The 19,868-nt window shown below is 34.9% G+C and overlaps 1 protein-coding gene across 2 annotated transcripts in view; it reads right to left on the bottom strand.

Moving 5' to 3' along the window:
* The window catches only part of LOC149566081 (uncharacterized), a 65,932-nt gene extending 49,451 nt beyond the window's left edge, over nucleotides 1–16,481 (bottom strand). For both annotated transcript variants that reach the window (XM_089819516.1, XM_089819517.1), the window contains exons 1-2: nucleotides 16,135–16,481; nucleotides 15,267–15,458 (exon numbers count right to left, since the gene is read on the bottom strand). In XM_089819516.1, coding sequence (XP_089675642.1) covers nucleotides 15,267–15,458; nucleotides 16,135–16,335 — 393 coding nt within the window. In that variant the 5' untranslated portion in view covers nucleotides 16,336–16,481. The remainder of the gene's footprint in view (nucleotides 1–15,266; nucleotides 15,459–16,134) is intronic.
* Between the last annotated feature and the right edge of the window lie 3,387 nt (nucleotides 16,482–19,868).

Here is a 19,868-nt window from a genome sequence, read left to right as displayed (position 1 = left end):
CCAATCAAATCCTTTTAAATTAATCATTTTAATGCTCGTGAGGAGGCTGACCTCAATTATGGGCGAAATACAAGTTTTAGACCACCAAATTGCTAGTGATGTGATCTGATCTGTCATTTCAAACCATTTCACATGGCTCTGATTTTTACTCCACCGCAATTTTGGGAAGATGTTAGGTACTAAACAAAATTATGAATCTAAATGAGGGGGTGGATTTTGTCCCTTGGTTGAGATTGTGGTTTTTTATTCGCCCCTTTTTATTACAAAATGTGCCACTTGGTGAAGGCAACATCCAATGTCTCCACCCTAAACTTGTTATCCTATTGTGCCATGGCGGACTTTTAGGTGGTTTCAATATTATGAATCTTGACTAGGGGGCTGATTCGGCCCCTTGGTCAGGATTATTTTTTATCTTCCTCATTGACTTTCAAATCTCCTTCCACCTTGTTTCATTCTTCCACATTCCCTTTAAGGCTTGATGGTTAGAGTTTCGCAATGATAATCTGCATTTAAGACAAACTGGAACCACTTTCATCTGATTTATATCCAGCATTTTCTCAAGGTTTCAATCTTTATCCATCAAAACTTCAATGATATTAGCCTTAGACTCCATTTTCCGTCAATGTTAGCAATTGGGGCCATGAATCCACATCAAGAAGTCATCATACTTGGGGCAAAAATTTGAACTGTATTGAGATTTTACAAGGCAATAAGGGGTGGAATTTTGATAGCCCTCGGGATTAAGAATCCTGAGAGTGTCAGCCAACTAGATGGTCCCGGCGGTGTTTTTGTAGCCGACAGAATGATTGTCGTCAGTGTTTTGTATTTTGTAGCCGACGGGTAAATAGTTTGTACCGGACATAATGTTTGTGGCCGACGGACTCTTTCGGAAAGGTTCGGCAAATAGTATTTATATCCCATCTGGGATCATTGTAAAGCATCTTCTATCATTAATCTTATCAAGCATAATGTATGTCTGGCATATGCGAATATAATTCTGCTCTTCGTGTTCCATTGTCTGGATGCGTTCATTTATTTTACCTGTACGGTAAACATTTGTCATGGATCTGAAGTTGCAAAATCATCATTGTCGCCTTGAATCATCCTCAATTCCATCCCACTTCACATTCCAAGTTTTACATTTGAACTTTCCTTTTGTTGCTTGAAACTCTCCTAAACTAGGGGCAGAATTTTGAAACGTATCAGGATTGAGAATCCTAACAAGGGGTCCGAACCTGCCCCTATGTCAGGATATTTTCCCTTTTCACTTGGTTTCCATCTTGTTGTTTCAACACCCTAATTTACATTTCACACTTCAATATTGTTGATGTTAAGCCAGAAATAAAGATAAACAGCAATAAAGAATTTCAAAATAGGTACAAAAGACACAATACATTTATCCTGGGAAAACCCTTCAACTTGAAGGAAAAAACCCAACCACACCAGAAAAATGTCTCTTTTACTGATAATAAAATGTTCAAGTACAATGCTTTCACTTGATGTCATGCATCATTACACTATGCAATCACATATAAATTGAACCAAGAGGCTCTTCATATGACACCCTAAGGTCTCTTTGAATTCCAAACACCAGACTCTTCATGTTTCTAAATGCATGACACATGTCTCACAAATTAATATTATCTTGAATATTATCATAAATATATTCCCTAGTTGTTGACACAATATTATTTATATTTCAACATAAGGCAAAATCAAAGATAAAGAGCTCTATCGCAGCTACAATCTTCAACACTCCCTCTTAGCGAGAGAGATCTTCACAAACAAATGTCAATGATAATTCCCATCACATGTAATTTCTCATAAAAAGAAGTTATCTCAATATAACATAATTCACCATAATTACTTCAAACAAAAGTCATGTAGTCACACACATGGCTTCCACCATATCTAATCGCAGAGAGTGGTCCACCATACCTATTCACAAAGGGTGGAATGAGGGCTTTCACCTCAAACTTCTCCCAAAGAAGAATACATTTCCACCATGCCTACTTGCAAAGGGTGGATTCACCATACCTACTCGCAAAGGGTGGAACAAGGGATTTCACATTGAACTTCTCTCACAGAGAAAAACTTATTTACAAGCGATTTCACCTCGTACTTCTCCATCTCAGAGAAGAATTCATTATAGTAACATGTATAAGAATGGCTAAGATTCTCTCTTAACAAAGACTCCCTCTTAGCAAGGACAGCTTTGATCACCACAACAAGACAGTTGATTCCTATTTGACCAAGCAGGGAGCTTTAGCAATTACTCTTCCACATAAGTATGTAAAGAATTAGATATCTCCCTTTGTCACTAATCTCCCTCTGAAACTGCATACACTTACTATGAATATCCTTATGAGACGAAGCTAATAAATGAGATGGGCATGTATCCTTATGAAGGATTGGGTTGAAAACACATTTTCAAAGGACGACGAAGGAGCACTGCTACCAAACTGTTGTTTCCAACGATCCTTCTATAGAAGTTTGGTGCAGGATAGCTCCAATAAGATGACCATTCGGTCCAACTACTACCACAAGTTTGGTCATGTGCTTCAAGATTGTAGGACTCACATTGCTTTTGATTAGCGGAAGCAAGGTGGATCCCAGCCATAGGCCAACATTGTAGAATATGTAGATCTCTCTGATCAACCCGAGGCTGCCTTTTACAATTTTTGAGGACATGCAAATTTCTGTTTTTTTAAGATAGATTGACCATTAAAGGAGGGTATTATGATATTAGATAGTTTCTATTTACTCTCTCTTCCGTCTTCTTCACTCTTTTTGTATTGTTTCTATAAACTTGTTTTGTTTTTTATGGAAACTTTCTTTTTCATTCTTTTTCACTCTACAAAAATGTTTCTATTTCCTCTCTCCTCCTCGTTATAGAAACATTCTCTTGCATCTTGTACATATATCATTCATGATCTTTGTTTAATAACACATTACATTGTTTTACCATAATCCAAGAAACATCAAGAAGATGATGAGAAACATGGGAACATAGAAGGATCATGTATCCTTATGAAGGATTGGGTTGAAAACACATTTTCAAAGGACAACGAAGGAGCACTGCTACCAAACTATTGTTTCCAACGATCCTTCTATAAATGTTGAGCATCTCAATAAAGTGCTCATAGGACGGTTGTAAGCTTTTCAGAGTAATGACCTCCATGTCCTCTTCCTCCATTTTACGGTCAATGGCCTCAAGCTGATTCTTGATGTCCTTAATCTTTAGAAGATGGTCTTCTAATGATATCCTCATCCATAATCATGGAGAATAGTTGATTCTTCAGAAAGAAGGCTCTCTTTTATCTGATGTCTCGTGGAGATCCTTCAATATTTTCCAAATCTTTGCAGCTATCTTACTAGACAGCACTTGAGGCGATTGATCATTAGTAACTAAAAGCTTAATAAGCATAACCACTTCACGATTACACTCATCAAACTTCTCTTGGGTAGCATCGACAGTGGTAGGACGAGTCTCGGTACCCCAGAACAAGCGCTTCAAGGTGATGGTACTCGAAGATCGTCATCATTCTCTACTTCCAGGTGTTGTAGTTCTTTCCGTTGAATCGTTGACTACCTTCCAGTATAAGACTAGTGAGAGATGCCATTGCACATTTTTCAATGAAAAAACATGAAAAAATGAGATGGCAGGAACTTCAAGGCAGATTGACAAAAGACCTAGAAAATTTGAAGAGACCAAGATAAGAGCTCAAAAAACTCAGATAGAATCTGCTATCAAATTTTGATTCCGTTGGCTCAAAAATTGAGGCAAGGAAAATGATGCACCCAAAAAGTGAGACTACCCCAATTGAGATCTGCAAAAACCCACTAGGAATATGCAAAATATTTGTTAATTTGACATAGGAATCGAGGGTTTTCAAAAAAAAATTACTTGGATTTAAAAACTTTGAAAAATTTGCAAGTTCTTGAACAGAGGGTGAATTTGAAAAAATGGCAGATTTTAATCCATCCAGGGAGTCATGCAAACTGAAGAATGCAGAAGATGGAGGCAGAAATCGTGAGAAAGGTCAGAGAAGTGTCGGGTCTGCACAAAAAATATAGCAGAAAAACACTAAAAATGGCGACAAAACTCAGGCGTTTTGCAAAAAAAGAGATTGTGGTTGAATAAAGAAGGTTGCAAAAAACCAAAAAACACCTAAGCCATTGATAAGAAACAAGAAAAACGCAATTAGAAGTCAAAGACACATCTGCAATAGGCGGAAGATGCCTACAATCTTGAAGAAAAAATGAGATTTTAATGACCTGCGATTTTTTGCACAAAGAAAACTGCAAAAAAATTGGATGTTGAATCCCTAGTCAAGTTTGGAGGAAAAAAAAGATGCAAATTTTGAACACACTCAGACAAATGTTTCAAAAAATTTGAAATAATAATTTCAATAAAAAAATTAAAATTTTCGAAGAGGCCTGGAATTTGCTCTGATACCATATTATGATAAAATAATGAATGTGTTATTAAAAAAAAATCATGAATGATCTATATATACAAGATACAAGAGAATGTTTCTATAACAAACAAGAGAGAGGAAATAGAAACATTGAGTTAAAAAGAATGAAAAAGAAAATTTCCATAACAAACAGAAGGAGTTTATGGAAACATTACAAAAAGAGGGACCATTAGAAAAAGACGAAAGAGAGAGTAAATAGAAACTATCTTATATCGTAATATCTTGCAACCAAGAGAGATCAACCTATCATAGATATCAATGCTAAAAGCATACTATTTCTGGTTATTTAACAAAAGTCATGATCTATACAAAAAAATAAGATCATAGAATACTTATCTCTATTCTAGTGTTAATCCAAAGTCCATTTATTTTCCTTCTTGAGAAACACCTTTTGCAACTTCATAAAAATTATCTTCTCTAAATTGTTATTTCTTATTTACCATAAGATAGAGACCTGAATGGCCTTCCCTTTCTTTGAGATTAACAACAGCAGCAAATTATATAACCAATATGAAGTCCTTTAATATCGGTTATCAAAACAACACAAAGCTTATGCAAAGTGTACATGTATCATCCTATAGTTACAGATAAACAAGTAGCATGAAACAAATGCATTGCCTAAAATTTGTTTGCTTCCACCAAACGCAAATAAAAGAATGGAATAATCAAGACAATAAGTATAACAAGAGAGAGTCTGAAAGCAAAATTTTAAAACCGACAACAACGACCATAATAATACGAACACAATAATCGATGGGCTGCTGACAAAGATACCTCGATAAAAAATAAAACAAACCATACAAGAATATTAATGATGCCAAAGGAGAACAAACCAGCACACGACCATTGCAAGACGATATCTCATGATACATCGGATGCAGCTTGCTAAGAATAACTGCTATCATATCTCAAGGAGGATCCATGCCATGGTCGAGCTCACTCATGAAGAGGATAAAGTCACTGAGCGTCATAAAGTGGCAATCAATGTTGGAGATTTTAGTTGCAATAGAGATCTTTATCTCTGGGAGTTAATATCGTTATGGTCACCTTCAGATAAAAAGGACATTTATGGTAAATTGTAATATTAAATATTAAGACATGTGATACAACATGCGTAGAGGCATGGAAATATGAAGACTTGTATTTTTATAAAAATTAAGTCATGTTTTTGGGAAACTTAAGAGACCTTCATTGTAATGTGAAGAGTCGCTCTTGTGTTATATATATCGCTTCAAGCGAAAGACATTGTACATTTGAATTTTTCATTATCAATAAAGTGATCTTTTGTTGTGTTGCTCAATTATTCCCTTCAATTTTGGAAGGGTTTTCTCAAGGTAATTTTGTATGTCTGTTGTATCTGGTTTATCTTTTCCTTATTATTGTTTATCATTGATTTTTGGGTTAAATTCCTAACATGGTATCAAAGCCTAGTGAGATGGCGATAATCGTTTGACATACAAGAAGCTTCATTTCTATGACCCCAATTCGAAGGGCAAGGGATCAAAACCTCTCTTGGTTCAAGGTTCCTTACCTAAATGTATCTCAAATGATTTATTGCATGTTGCTTTTGCCTTGTTCTGCACTTTTATGTATCTGTGTTGGATCCCTTATCCTTTGGTTCTAATTTTGAAATTATTTATGGATAGCATCCTCTTTTCGTGCACAGGTTATGTTTTGGAGGTATTGATTCATTTGAATATGCCTAGGTATCGATTCATTTGCATATGCCTAGAACATGTCTAGGTTTCTCTTCGTCGATATTTTTTTATCGCCTCCTTTCTCTCCATCGGGATTTTTCCTCTATTTTTGGCATTCTCACATTAACTCGTCTTTTGTGAACCCTTCATCATTCTTGACTTTTGGTCGATGATCCGGAGTTTTGGTTCTATGTATGCTTGTGCAATTGATTAGAATTTTATTTATTTATTTTTGCATATCTGTTCTCAGGAAAACTTGAGTTCTAGTGGCACAATATTGATTTTATTTTAAGATTAAAAGGATCAAAAGGTTGGTGTTCATTTTTCTTCAGAAAAACAAAAGAGCAAAATATATTCTAAAAATGTTTCTCTCCGCATATGCTGCGTTGATTGCTACTCCTGAATTTTGATGTTTTGTATCATGTAATTTTATCTACGAACTATTGAAGTTTAGAATTAATGAAGAGGAGAGGCTTCGTTCTGATTTTTTCGAAGTAGGGGATCTGACTTCATTTTTCCTCTCGCACTTAAATGCATACTGTTTAGTCCCATCACCATTGAAGATTGTTATTGCAGGAAATTTCTACTCACTTGAATTGGTTACTTCAATATACAGGATTGTGTCTATGTGACTCTATTAATCTCAAGAAAGCTGCATCACATTTTGCATTATTGTAATTGTGAACAATTTTGCATATTTCTTCCTTATTATCATACAATTATTGCAATGTAATTTATGTATTGGCTCTTTCACCGTTATTGTGGGTCATTTATGTGGCTTGACAATTTTATGATGAATCGATACATGTGTTTCTTGTTTTGTCGTTGATCTACATAGATACCATTAGTTCATGAAATGCTAAAGACGTTGGTATTCGACAGGTAATCTTTTTTGTAATTGATATAATCAATATGATTCATCGGTACGTGCCTAGTGGATGTCATTTGAAATTTTGAGCACTTCATGTTTGGTAAACATCAATCATTAAAGGTTTGTATGTTCGTTGTGGGGAAAGTGAAATGTGAGCATAGTAGTTGTGTTGTCACTCTATAGCTCATGGCGAAGAGTGTTTTTGGAAAATATAATTTGCGATTGCATACTAGCGCATGAGGACTGTGTGTGATTTGATTCACTAAGGCAACGTGTTTTGTGATTATAATCATTCTTATCGAGTGTCTACACTGATTTCAAGGACAATGGATGATTGTTTTATGTATTTTTTGGCAGCCCTTCCTTAGAAGTTCATGTTTCAGATATGTAGTGGCATTTCTTCATTTACAAACCTTCATTTTTTCAACCGGTTGGATTACTTCATAACACCATAGTTGTTTGGTCTGATTGAAATCTTGATTAGATTTTCTTGGATTGTTTTCAAGATTTGTCTGTGTTACGTGTACCAAGCTTTGATGTTATCGTGTATGTTAGATTTTTTTTTCTGCATATTCAGCGGACTGCGAGAAAAGGCCTATTGATTGATTGTTGAGAGTCATTATTTGTAAGCATAAAGATCACATTTTGCCCAAGAAATTTGTAGGAGAATCGTCCTATAAATTTAAGCTGTGACTGTTCAACACAAAGAGCTTGTCTATGTGAAAGAGATAAGTATTCTATTTTTGTTATTTAATTAGAAATGGTGTAGGCTTCAACATAAATCTCTGTTAATCCCTCTTGTCGATATCTCTTTGTTACAGGATGAAGCAAGATTGCTTTGCATTCAGAGGGAGAGATTCAGCCTCAGAGGGACAGATTCAGCATCAGAGGGAGGATACTATCCCAATCTTATTGCATTGATCAAAGCAGTTCTTGATTGATCTATATGATAAGTTGATCTCTATTGATTGCAGGACGGAACAACAATGATCTTTAGAGGGAGATGATCAACTTCAGAGGTAGTCTCTACAGTATCCCTGCATTTCTTATACATGCTTTTAATGCTTATGGTATTTGTAAAATGAGAACTCTTGTTGGAAAAGAGTTCTCAGCTGTGATTTTATGAGCTAATATTCACATAATAAGTTGTGAGGACAACTTGATAACTCTTTCACTTATGAGAGATTCATAGTGAACATCATGTAAAGAGAGTCCATGATGTTATCACGTTGAGAGATTCCGTGGTCGGATTTGGAGTCATGTTGAGAGAGTCCATGACTATATCAGGTTGAGAGAGACCATAATAAAATGCTGGTTGTAAACCTTACTAACTTGTCATGTTAAGAGATTCCATGATAGTATCACTTTGAGTGAGTCCATAATGAAAGGTGACTGATTTTTGCAGGTGTGTCATTTTGAGAGATTTCATGACAAACATCGCATTGAGAGAATCTGTGATAAAAGCAGGCTGTGTTTCTGGCAGGGTTTTTCATGTTGAGTGATTCCATGAATTTTATAGGATCTATGTGATGAAAGATGTCAAAGACATTCATGAGATTGATCAAGTATTGTCATTGATGTCAATGTCAAAACAAATAATTAAAGGAAGTTATCTACTTACCAGTGATGCAAATAGCAATATGTCTATATGGAATACATATGTTGCTACAAGCTTGTGAATTAAAAGATTCATACCGCTTATAGACTGGAATCTATAGTTAGCAGAGTTTCAGCTTGATGAGCAGAGTAACAACGGGAAATATGTACGAAGAGAAAGATATACAAAAAAAGGCATATTAATCAGAATTATACCAACGTCAGCAACAGCAACTCAAAGAACAAGTTGAACATGTCAATGTTATGGGCTATTAAAAGACAGGTACTAGGAAATTGTGTCAGAGATACCACAGACATGAAAGTAACTCAGTGGTTGTATGCATCAAGCGTTGGGGTTCAATAACAGTGACAAAAGATTTCATTCTGAATGATGAGGGCACAGAGGATGGCTGAACAGAGATCTTCTCAGAATGATCAACGTAACTGCAGCAGTAATTTATATATGGATATATCATAATAATAAAGAATATTGCGGGGAATTCTGGGAACTCTCTAACCATATTATTGAAGGTTTCCAGGCAACGTATGAAGTTGCAGAAACCTTAGAAGCATACACAGCAGCATACATATGACAGTAATTAGAAAGTAGTGAACAAGCAGTCTAGTAACCTGCAGAAATATGTGGAAGAAACGATATGTATCTATCACATGATTCAGAATTATATATCACAGGAGTATCGAATTTATGAAGCCACATTAAAGGTGCCATCGAGGTAAGAGAAGTCCGTCCAAAATTATGAGTATACAGTTGTGGAAGATGGATAACCTACGATGGATAATAAGTTTCCAGTTGACAGTGATGGTGACCACTTTTAGAAGGCATGTGAAATCATTGGAAAGCCACATAAGTCTAAGACCAAACATATTGCGCAGCAAGTGTACCGTCAAGAGTCTGCATAAAATCCCCGACAAGTATATGGAATGATTATAGACACCCACTCCAATCGCAATCAGAATATGAAGTCGTCAATAATATTGAGCAAACATGCCAAGAATATTGAAGACAGTCCAAATCACATGATCATTGGACATCACTGCACTTTAACAGTTTGATGGAAACCACTACAAACGTTATTTCTTTGAAGATTAATATATTTATATATGTCGGGTGTATTAAGAGCGTTGAAGGTACAAAAATGTTGATGCCATATGAGTAAATAATGAACATAAGAAAAGAAGTTTGTATCTGGTTGTGAGAGGAGTCCTCGATGATTCAGCAACGGAGGACATACATAAAATACAAAGCATGGTATGAGTTTCTTACGGCACATAGAGCGATTAAAGTTTGAGTTCAAACCAAACAAATATTAATCCATCTGTATATATCCCGCTAAGGAAGACAGACAGCGATGGGAGGCAGATAAATAAATGGTTAAGAAACGATACAAAGTCAGTGTTTATATGTTGGCAATCATACGTTGAGCTATACCGCATATCCAACAGCAGTAAGTAGCAATATTATGAGAATATATCAAAGGCAGTGGTGCTGAAGAGAGATGTGAGTACTTTGATGGGTATTGTCACATTAAGATGTCGTGTGTGAAGGTAAACGATAATAATAAGTCTGTCAGAAATCTACAGAGAATGAATTTGCTATGATAGTTTAATTAAAACAAATATGATGACCATATTAATTTGCTCAACATTATGTGAAGGGAAGTGCAATTGGTGAAGTTTAACATGCAGTGGTCAAACAAAGGCAATAAGAATTGTTTATATTAAAAATAAAAGAAGCAACTACATAAGTTAAAAGATATGAGTAGATTTTTGCTAATAAACAAAATCTCTTACTTTCCAAAGAGTGCAATTCTAAAAGAAACGAAGAGGTATGCTTTGAGGAGGCATGTCCTTTCTTAAGAATATGAAGACATATTTAATACTAAAGGAAATCATTTTAAATTGTGTGTGGAAGTGCAGAAAAATAAGTGTGTGAAGAAAAGAGTCTATGTGAGGAAAGGGGCAGAGTGTGCACAGTAAAAAACAATGCACTAAGGACTAAATAAGAAAGTGCACGAGTATAAAGAATACATGGAAGATTAAAATAATATATAATTATGTATATTATTAATCTATTATATATAGAGAGATATTAAGAGAGATGATATAGGAAAAGAGGAAATGGAAGATATTATATAATCAGATTTTTATCTGATATATAAATGTATATTTGAAAAGTAAATTTAAAGAAGAGTATTTTTAGATATACTCTGAAGATTTGAAGAAGATATAAATATTAGATCGAAGATAAGAATCCATCATCAGTTGAGTAAGCAACATTGCCAAGGTGGAAAAGAAGTTTGTGTGCAGTGGGTTGGTCCTCACGAAGACAAGCAGTGGGGGTTTGTGCTTCCAATAGGTCGGTGCCTACGAAGAGTGGGAGTTGGAGCTTCCAGTGAGTCGGTGCTCATAAACATAGGGATTGGAGCCTCTAGTAGATCGAAGCCTACAATATATTGTAAAAGAACAAAGTTTATATAAAAGCAATTAATTTGTCATGGTCTTCTCCCGCATTGGGTTTCCACGTAAATTTTGTGTCATTGTGTTCATGTGCATAATTGTTCATTTATCGTGTGCTCTTCACTATGTGATTAGATTTTATCATTGATATTTCGATTGCAGCCTTGTGTGATTGTTCAGCTAAACATCTCGCTTGGTAAGAGGGAGTGTTGGAGATTATAGCTGCGATAGAGATCTTTATCTTTAGGTGTTAATATCGTTATGGTCACCTTCAGCTGAAAAGGACATTTATGATAAATTGTAATATTAAATATTAAAACATGTGTCATACAACATGTGTAGAGGCATGGAAATACGCAGAGTTGTATTTAAAAAAATAGTCATACTTTTGGGAAACTTAAGAGACCTTCGATTGTAATGTGAAGAGTCTCACTTGTGTTATATATATATTGCTTCAAGCGAAAGACATTATACACTTGAATTTTTCATTATCAATGAAGTGATCTTTTTTTTTTTGTCGTTGGCTTCTTCCCTTCAATTCTAGAAGGGTTTTCCCAAGGTAATTTTGTGTGTCTCTTGTATTTGGTTTATCCTTTCCTTATTGTTGTTTATCATTGACTTCTGGGGTAAATTCCTAACCATCATACCAATCACCTGTAGTTGTGTGGTCACAGATGGCCCCAAGGATGAGATGCCCAAAACCTGACGTTGGCTCACACAGAAACAAGAATCACTTGCATATGCCACTAAAGGGTTGAGTTGAATATCAAAAGCTTATCATTTCGAAAGAACACATAGCAACATGGTGATACAGGTGCCATAAGTTCAAGAGTAATAAAAGATATAAGCATGATCACCACTCAGAAATAATAGACAAAGAATGAAGAAGTCCATGTCAGCAAACTCAGCATAGGTATGTGAAGTGACTCAGCAACATAGTCGATGACATTGAAAGCCATACCCGGAAGAGATGGTAGTTCTTGAAATACCACCCTTGTTTCCTTCAACATTTCATCGCAACTCTCAAATTGGACGCCGATGATGATCAATACAAGACTTATACCCTTCGGCATGAAAGTTTCGTAAAATTCTGACAATTATGTAGTGGCATGTTTGGCTAGCAACTCCACATGATCCCTACCAAGCAATTTAGCCTCCCTTCTATGGCAAATAAAACTCCTTAACCCTACATGAGTTCAGAACGATAAAATGTGCCCACTGGTCTTTGTATCCAAACAACATATGCACTTTCATCATCTCTTCCTGAATGGAAATTTGTAGCCTCAGGGGGATTTCTTCTGCCATTGCCTATTTTCTCACCTGCCTATTCTATAACACACTCGAGTCCTGTAATTTATGGTAGAAGGCATGTAAGGGGCGACGACTTTGCTGCCAATGGAGTGCTTGAACTCGACCATGTTAGTGCCTACATGATTGATCCTAGCCCTCACTGATGTTGTCGCCATTACCATCACTACACAAAATAGTGTTAAGAACTTGCAATTCGCCATAAATAGAAGCTTTCTTTACTTTCACAAGGCTTTAACTTCTAAAATGTGAATCAATCCCAATATACAAACCAGAAGACCCAAATACAAATAGCCAGATCTTTAAAGTATGTTATGTTGGTGATTTTCACTCCTAGCCTAATCACCAAAATGCACAGAATTACAAATGGGAGTCATATTCTGAAACTTTTTTGTTTATACCAAAATTTGATTGTTGTTATCTTGCCTAGTTTTGATACCATGTTGATGTAAAGCCCAGAAATAAAGATAAGCAGCAATAAACAAGATCGAAATAGGTACAAAAGACACAAACCATTTATCTTGGGAAAACCCTTCAAATTGAAGGGAAAAACCCAGCCACACCAGAAAAATATATCTTTTATTGATAATAAATTGTTCAAGTACAATGCTTTCACTTGATGACATGCATCATTACACTAAGCAACCACATCTATAAATTGAAACAAGAGACTCTTCATATGACACCCAAAGGTCTCTTCGATTTTCAAATACAAGACTCTTCATGTTTCCAAATGCATAACACGTTTCACAAAATAATAAATCTCAAAAATTATCATTTATATATTCCCCAATTGTTGACAAAACATTATTTTTATTTCAACATAAGGCAAATCAGAGATAAATATCTCTATCGCAGCTACAATCTTCAACAAATATGACTTTCAAGGGTGATTTCTCATGTCTTGTTCAATCTGAATTGCATTTTGGTTACTCAAATTCATTGATACCTAATTTCTTCCATGTTCACCTACAAGGTTGGTTCATCTCCCTTCAAGTTTCTGACCAATTTTCACCTTTCTCCTTCAAGTTTGGTCCTCTACATCAATATGGAGTTGGAATACTTGGGTTGTAATTCAAGAGGTGTTCCCAGGATTACTCCAAAGGGGGCAGAAATCTGATGATAGTCAGGATTTGAATTCTGAGACCAGGTCGGATTCCGACCTGTTCTCAGGATCACTCCAAAGGGGGCTGCTTCAACCAGACTTGCCCTATCACCTCACCCAAAACTATACCTTGCTTGGTCACTTCTCATTGCAACTAGGTCTGCGATAACCCTCTTTGCCTCCATTTTCAGTTGGATTCATTTCTGATCTCAAATTTGACACACATATTTGTCCATTTGCCATACTTGAATCTTGCTCATTTTCATCTCATCCTCATGTCTCGTTCAAAATCAATGATTTCATCATAATTCCTTCGTTCAAAGCCACCACCATTGATGATGATTTGACTTTTAACTCCAGGGCCTTAATAATCCCTTGTTCTACTTTAACTCTCAATTCTAAACAAAACTAGACCCTACTTTCTTTTTTGTACTCCAAAGCTTGGCTCTTGACTCCTAAATGGGGCAAAGTTGCTCAAACGCATCTCTCGGAATTGGAAACTTGAAAATTGCTACCGACTAAGACCACTACTCCTTCTGCCAAAGCAAAAAGAGGGGGGTCCCCATTTGCAATGGAGTGATCGTGTGAAAACCTCACGACACATCTCATACTTATAAGCGATAAGGATGCTTTTGTAAGTGGTGTTGATTTTTTGGAAGACAATATTTGTAGCTAACTTAGTATAAAGATAGGAGCAAGATGGAGAGATTGTAATACACTTAGTGCAGTGAATTTCCATGCAGCTGTGAGTTAACATCAATTGTGGAGGTTACCTTATGAGTTTCTTTTAAAGGAATGAAATATAGATCTCAAGGTGTAATTATCTATGTACATTTCCACATTTTGAGGTTTTCATTATTGTGTGTTTTATGCAACGTTAGCATTAGGACATTATCACTGGGTATTAAAAATTACTTTGAACTGATGTTAGAAGGCATCACCATATCATCCCTCTTGTTGTATAAAATTTTTAACTTATTACAAAGTACTTATAGTTCGGATGAGATTTAATTATTAAGAACAAAATCAATCTTGTTTTGGTTGCTATTGGTCATTGAAGAGACCTAGGTCAATGGTAATAATGGTCCCAACAGTAGATCAAGTAATTTTTGGACATGCTCTCTCAAGGTTTGGGTTAGCACAGATGCTTCTTGGCCGGTAGAATAATCACTACAACAGAAAATATGTTAAAGACTAGTTGCCTGTTTTTAAAAGTTTTCAAAAAATAGTTACCAATAAGAATGCTGCTTTGCCTCTTAGTTTAATTTTCTTTGAGGATTTATTACATAAGACATACCAGATCTCACACATAATGGAGACTGATTTAGATTATTTTTACGAATTCATATGTTTCTTAAGAAAAAACTCAACACTATAACCATTGTTTGATTGAATTGTTGTTTGGTTCTGCTAGTGCTGGCATAAAATATGGTTATGAGTGTCAATCCATAATTATACCATGTGTGCTTGCATATACAGTAAATACAAAAGAAATTATAACAGTAGAAAACCAAGATTTGAGATATTCTTCCATATATTCCTGAGATTAAGGGAATGTGTATGTGGCATCATTTCTTGTAATTGAGTAAGTTGGACACTTGACAAGAAATAACATGATAGATTCAAAAACTAAATTCTTCCAATTCAACTACTACAGACAAGGCCCCTCTAAAGTGCCATGACTTGTGCAAAGATCAATCATGCATAAGTTTAAAAAGTTAGGTATGCACCAATTGTGGTGATATTGTAGGTGGCAATATTGATTTGGCTGCTTTCCGTGCTCTCCTAGACACCTTTTTGAAAATAGTGTGAACAAATCTGACAAATAAATCAAGGCTCCTATCTTCATCCTCTGTATCTGAATCGTAATCCTCATCATACCCAGAGACGCCTGGCTTTCTCTCACCAAAAATGTCACTTCCCTGCTTATTTGAAAGGAAATTAACAAACAATCACCTCCAAATCTTGACTCAGTGTTGTAGTCTCAAAATCCTAAAATAACATTGATAATTAATTGTTTCCCATTCCTAGCATCTGAGTTAAGCAATCATATTTTAAATTCACATCGAGAAAAACATCAAGGCCAGAAATGTTTTCCACATTCCATTTCAAGAATAATAAGCATATGTATTGCATATGACTTTTTAAGCAAATTAAAATTTTGGGAATTAATATTTGTAAATTAAGTCTTGAAACCTGTGCAATGCGGCCATAAGTTTAGTAACCATGACGACTGTATCGAATAGCAGGAATGTACACCTATGTTCAAATGGGGAATTCAAGCGTGGGAATAAGATCTTAGCAATGTAGTCTTAGGTTCAACTAATTGCACTCTAGCCCGATGCAGACTTGGTATCATAGAAATGTCATCATCAAGATCAAGTGGCATGTACTGTTGATGAAAAGCCAGGGAAGGACAATTATCTATAATGACTATATATGTTTTCCCAATTTTTTATGATTAGCTATTTGTTTCGTAGGTTCCAGATGTACCAAGAGATTGGGCTTTACAACGAACTAATGTCCAAGCTTGGAATTCCAAAGACGAAAAACAAAACAACGTGGACAAAGATAATACAGAAAACATAAAAAACTTACTCCGCGATATTTTGGAACTTTCCAGATTGCCTGAGGATGAAACCCTAAACGCGGATAAGATAATGTAAGCGGGGTTTTACAGGTAGAACAATCAAATGGCGGTGTGCTAAAATTATTTCTCCGCCAATTTGAAGAAACCTCTGGGATGGCCTTCAATCTTTGCCACGTTAATGGCATCGGCCTCATCAAAAACACGGACATTTTCTTCTTATTTGTTTCACAGAGCGAAAATTAGACAGATTTTAGTGGCTTAAACGGCAGAGCAATGTAGAATAATTTAGATTTCCATGCCACGTACGAATTTCTTTAGCTGACATGGTACAATTATTTTTTCCTTAAGAATGACTTGCCTCTCAGACTTCTACGCGGAATAAGAAGTACGTAACTTAGAAAGGGGAGGATAGCTCAGTATCAATCATTCGGGCAACCCACTGCTTAATTAAAATATAATATTAGTATTCAAATGAAAATTGCATTACTTGTCAATGAGCTCTTGGTCTACTAGTGAAGTTGAATGACTCACAAAAAGCTCACTACGATCAAATCTTGTTGAGTACAAGACTTTGACATCATAAGGGATGAGGTCGGAATCGTGCCCCGGGTGATTTTGATGGTGTGGATGCCCCTTGGTCTTTGACTTTAAGTTGTAAAGATTTTAGGCACGAGTGGCCCTGTATTGGGACCCTAAAAAGTCTATGTGGTGGCCTCTGTTGGTTGGTAGCTCACAGGCTTCGTGCCTCGCTGAATTACCTCGCAAGTCTGAACACTCCATCAAAAAAAAAAAGTATTACTTTGATTAGAATATTATAAATGGGATTTAGTTAATTTGTAATATAAGTGCAATACTAAATTGTAAAAGTTTCAAAAGGAAATTCAAATAAAGGCCATAAAGTGTTATGTTCTTGCCATTTGTTTGTTAAGTTTGACATGAAAGGAATTTGAGTTGTCCGAGAAGTGGTGGTTGACATGGGAGTTGGGTGAATGTTAGTTGTATAGTTTGTTTATTTGTTTATTATTATATTTTTATTTTTCTTAAATAGAAGTGCTTGTTATCTGAGAATTTAGAATAGTGTGTTGAAGTTTGTAAATGTTTTGTCTATGGTTTGTTGATCTTTTACCTTGTATGAACATTGGTTGGTATCTAGAAGGGGTCGTTTAGTTGTCTTTGATAAAGGTTTTGGATAGTCTATACACATTAAATGTTCATTAATTGAATTGCTTGTGAGTCTTCCTCTTTTTATTCTCAATGTTCAGTTTGAAAGATTTGAATATACTATCACAATGATACCACATACAATATCCAAAAGAATCAAAATTTGATATATTGTCACAATGATACCATATACAATGAATGAAAGATAAGAATAAGTCGATAATAATGATGAATAAGGAAGTCTAATCGCTATAAGGATCATCCAACACACGAAAATAAACATTGGATCTCAATGGTAATAGAGACACTACTATCCAACCACATGGAACCAAATGTCCACTCCCACTGTATTGAGGAAATAACAACAAACTCCAATTGGATATCAAATCACAAAACCAATAAATACAACTAAGGACAGGATTCTAAAAAACTCTCTAACTCAAGATGTACTACACATATTGCAAAGGTGATACACATTGATCTAGAGGCAACAAATATATGCAGGAAATGAAGATGCATTTATAAAGTATCATCGCGTGGATCGACTCTAAGGTTATCTTGATAATCTCACTAGACCTGAGTGCCCTAGTGACTCTATGTGGATTAATAACCTTTCATAGAGACAAGATTGCTAATTATGTTATATCTAGACCACTCAGATGGCAAGCACCATGCTATCTCCACTCCACTTAGGCAGAAACCATCTTCTCTCACTCTGATCCTAGCGTGTATTAGCACTCAAGGCATGGGCGAGGAACACAAACATCTTATTAATGTTTCTCTCCTAATAATTGTTATTAGCTTATCATTTTATTAAGTCACTTACTATAAGGTATATTTGAAACCACTTATGGGGCCCAACATTTATTGCAAGTCACTCCCCATGTATACACTCAAATGACTTGCCTGGAGTTCATAGATCACTTAAATCACATAAGACGTGATAATCACATTGAGTTCCATAAAAGATAATTGGAACTCATATTGGTCCTCAAACCATAACATCATAATCTACACTCTCTACAAGAGCTCACAAAATAATGAGCTTAAGAAAGTAATTGGCTAGAATAACCATGATCAAATCAACATCATAAAACACTTATAAATACATGTCACATAGACAACAATAACCCTCAAGCCTTTGGTGTACCAGTCCTAAAGCCAACATAATTCTCATATGGACTTCACTAAATAAAGCATTAAATGTGCCCAACAGACAAAAATATGTATAGAACAATTCAATTGTTTAGTAATGTCTAGTTTGACTATAAAATATTCATATAAGAATCATATGCATAATGAAACACTAAGTGTATTAATAATAAAAATACGATATTATTTATTCCCAACCATGTCTAAATATATAGAATGAGTTTTATTTACTAACTAAAAATCATAAATCAAAATACATTTAAATATTAAATAATACTTAGTATTTATTAAATATACACTAATCTTAAAAGCTATTAAATTAATAAATATTTCATAAGTCATATTTAAAAAATATTTGATATAAATTTTATTAAATTTAATTTTTAATTTAATTTCATATAAATTTAATTATAATATCTCCCCTTGAAAATGAATTCTTCTCATGATTTTATTTTGACAAAATCAATGACTAAATATAGAATAAAAATTCTGCTATTTGTGCATCAAGTTTTGTGAGAGTAACTTCTCCATTTAAATCCATTTGCAAATAAATATAGAGTCTCCTAGAGTCTTAGCATCTTTTGGCAAACATAATTTACTCCAAACATGAACAAATCAATTTCGTTGCAATTTTTAATTCACCTCAAATTACCGCCAAAAGATTCGGTCAATAGTCAAGAATCACTTCGACAGAAAATTCCCTAAAGCAATAAACTAATATGATTGTGGCAGTAAAGAATTCAAAGATAGCACCGATTGCAATATACCTACGAACTAAAGAGTAAAAGGTAAAAAGTCCCTTTTGATACTCAGAATATATTTCATGGACATTTGGTTGCAAATCAAACCTAGTTTGACTTCATTATCCCTAAGCAATGACGTGCAAAAAAAAATTGTGAAGAAAAACCTCACAAGCATACAAGATCTCTGTGGTCATGAGTGAATTCCGTCAAATCAAAATTGGTTTGACTCCTCCATTTAGCAAGCAAATTTATTCAAGATAGGCAACAAAACAACATAATATTATAAACAAACTTGCTCTTCAAGAAGCGAAGTGAAAGAAGCAGCAGGAGCAACAAAAGAGTACGAAAGTGAATAAGACAAGAATCTCACAAAAAAATAAGGTGCAAATTAAATCTCGCATATTAATAAACACACAAAATTGAATTATTTTAGCAAATATTATAAATGGTGTCTCTGCATTCGAATAATTGAAATTAAGAAGTGAAGAACGAGAAGAAATTTGCAAGCATCAAATACTGACAACCATTAAAAATGATAGATTCAGCAGATTTAAATGCAAAAGGCAAATAGGCAGATTTTTTCAGTAAAAGCAAATATGTGATCCAAAATTTAATCTCAATTTCAAATAAATTTGAAACCCTGCGATGTATCAATGAGCAATTAAAGCTGATTCCAATAAATGAAA

Source organism: Cupressus sempervirens, chromosome 3 (genome assembly GCF_028749045.1).
Source record: "Cupressus sempervirens isolate cs-2001-9-10 chromosome 3, ASM2874904v1, whole genome shotgun sequence".
NCBI lineage: Eukaryota > Viridiplantae > Streptophyta > Pinopsida > Cupressales > Cupressaceae > Cupressus > Cupressus sempervirens.
This window is presented reverse-complemented; position numbering and strand designations above follow the sequence as displayed.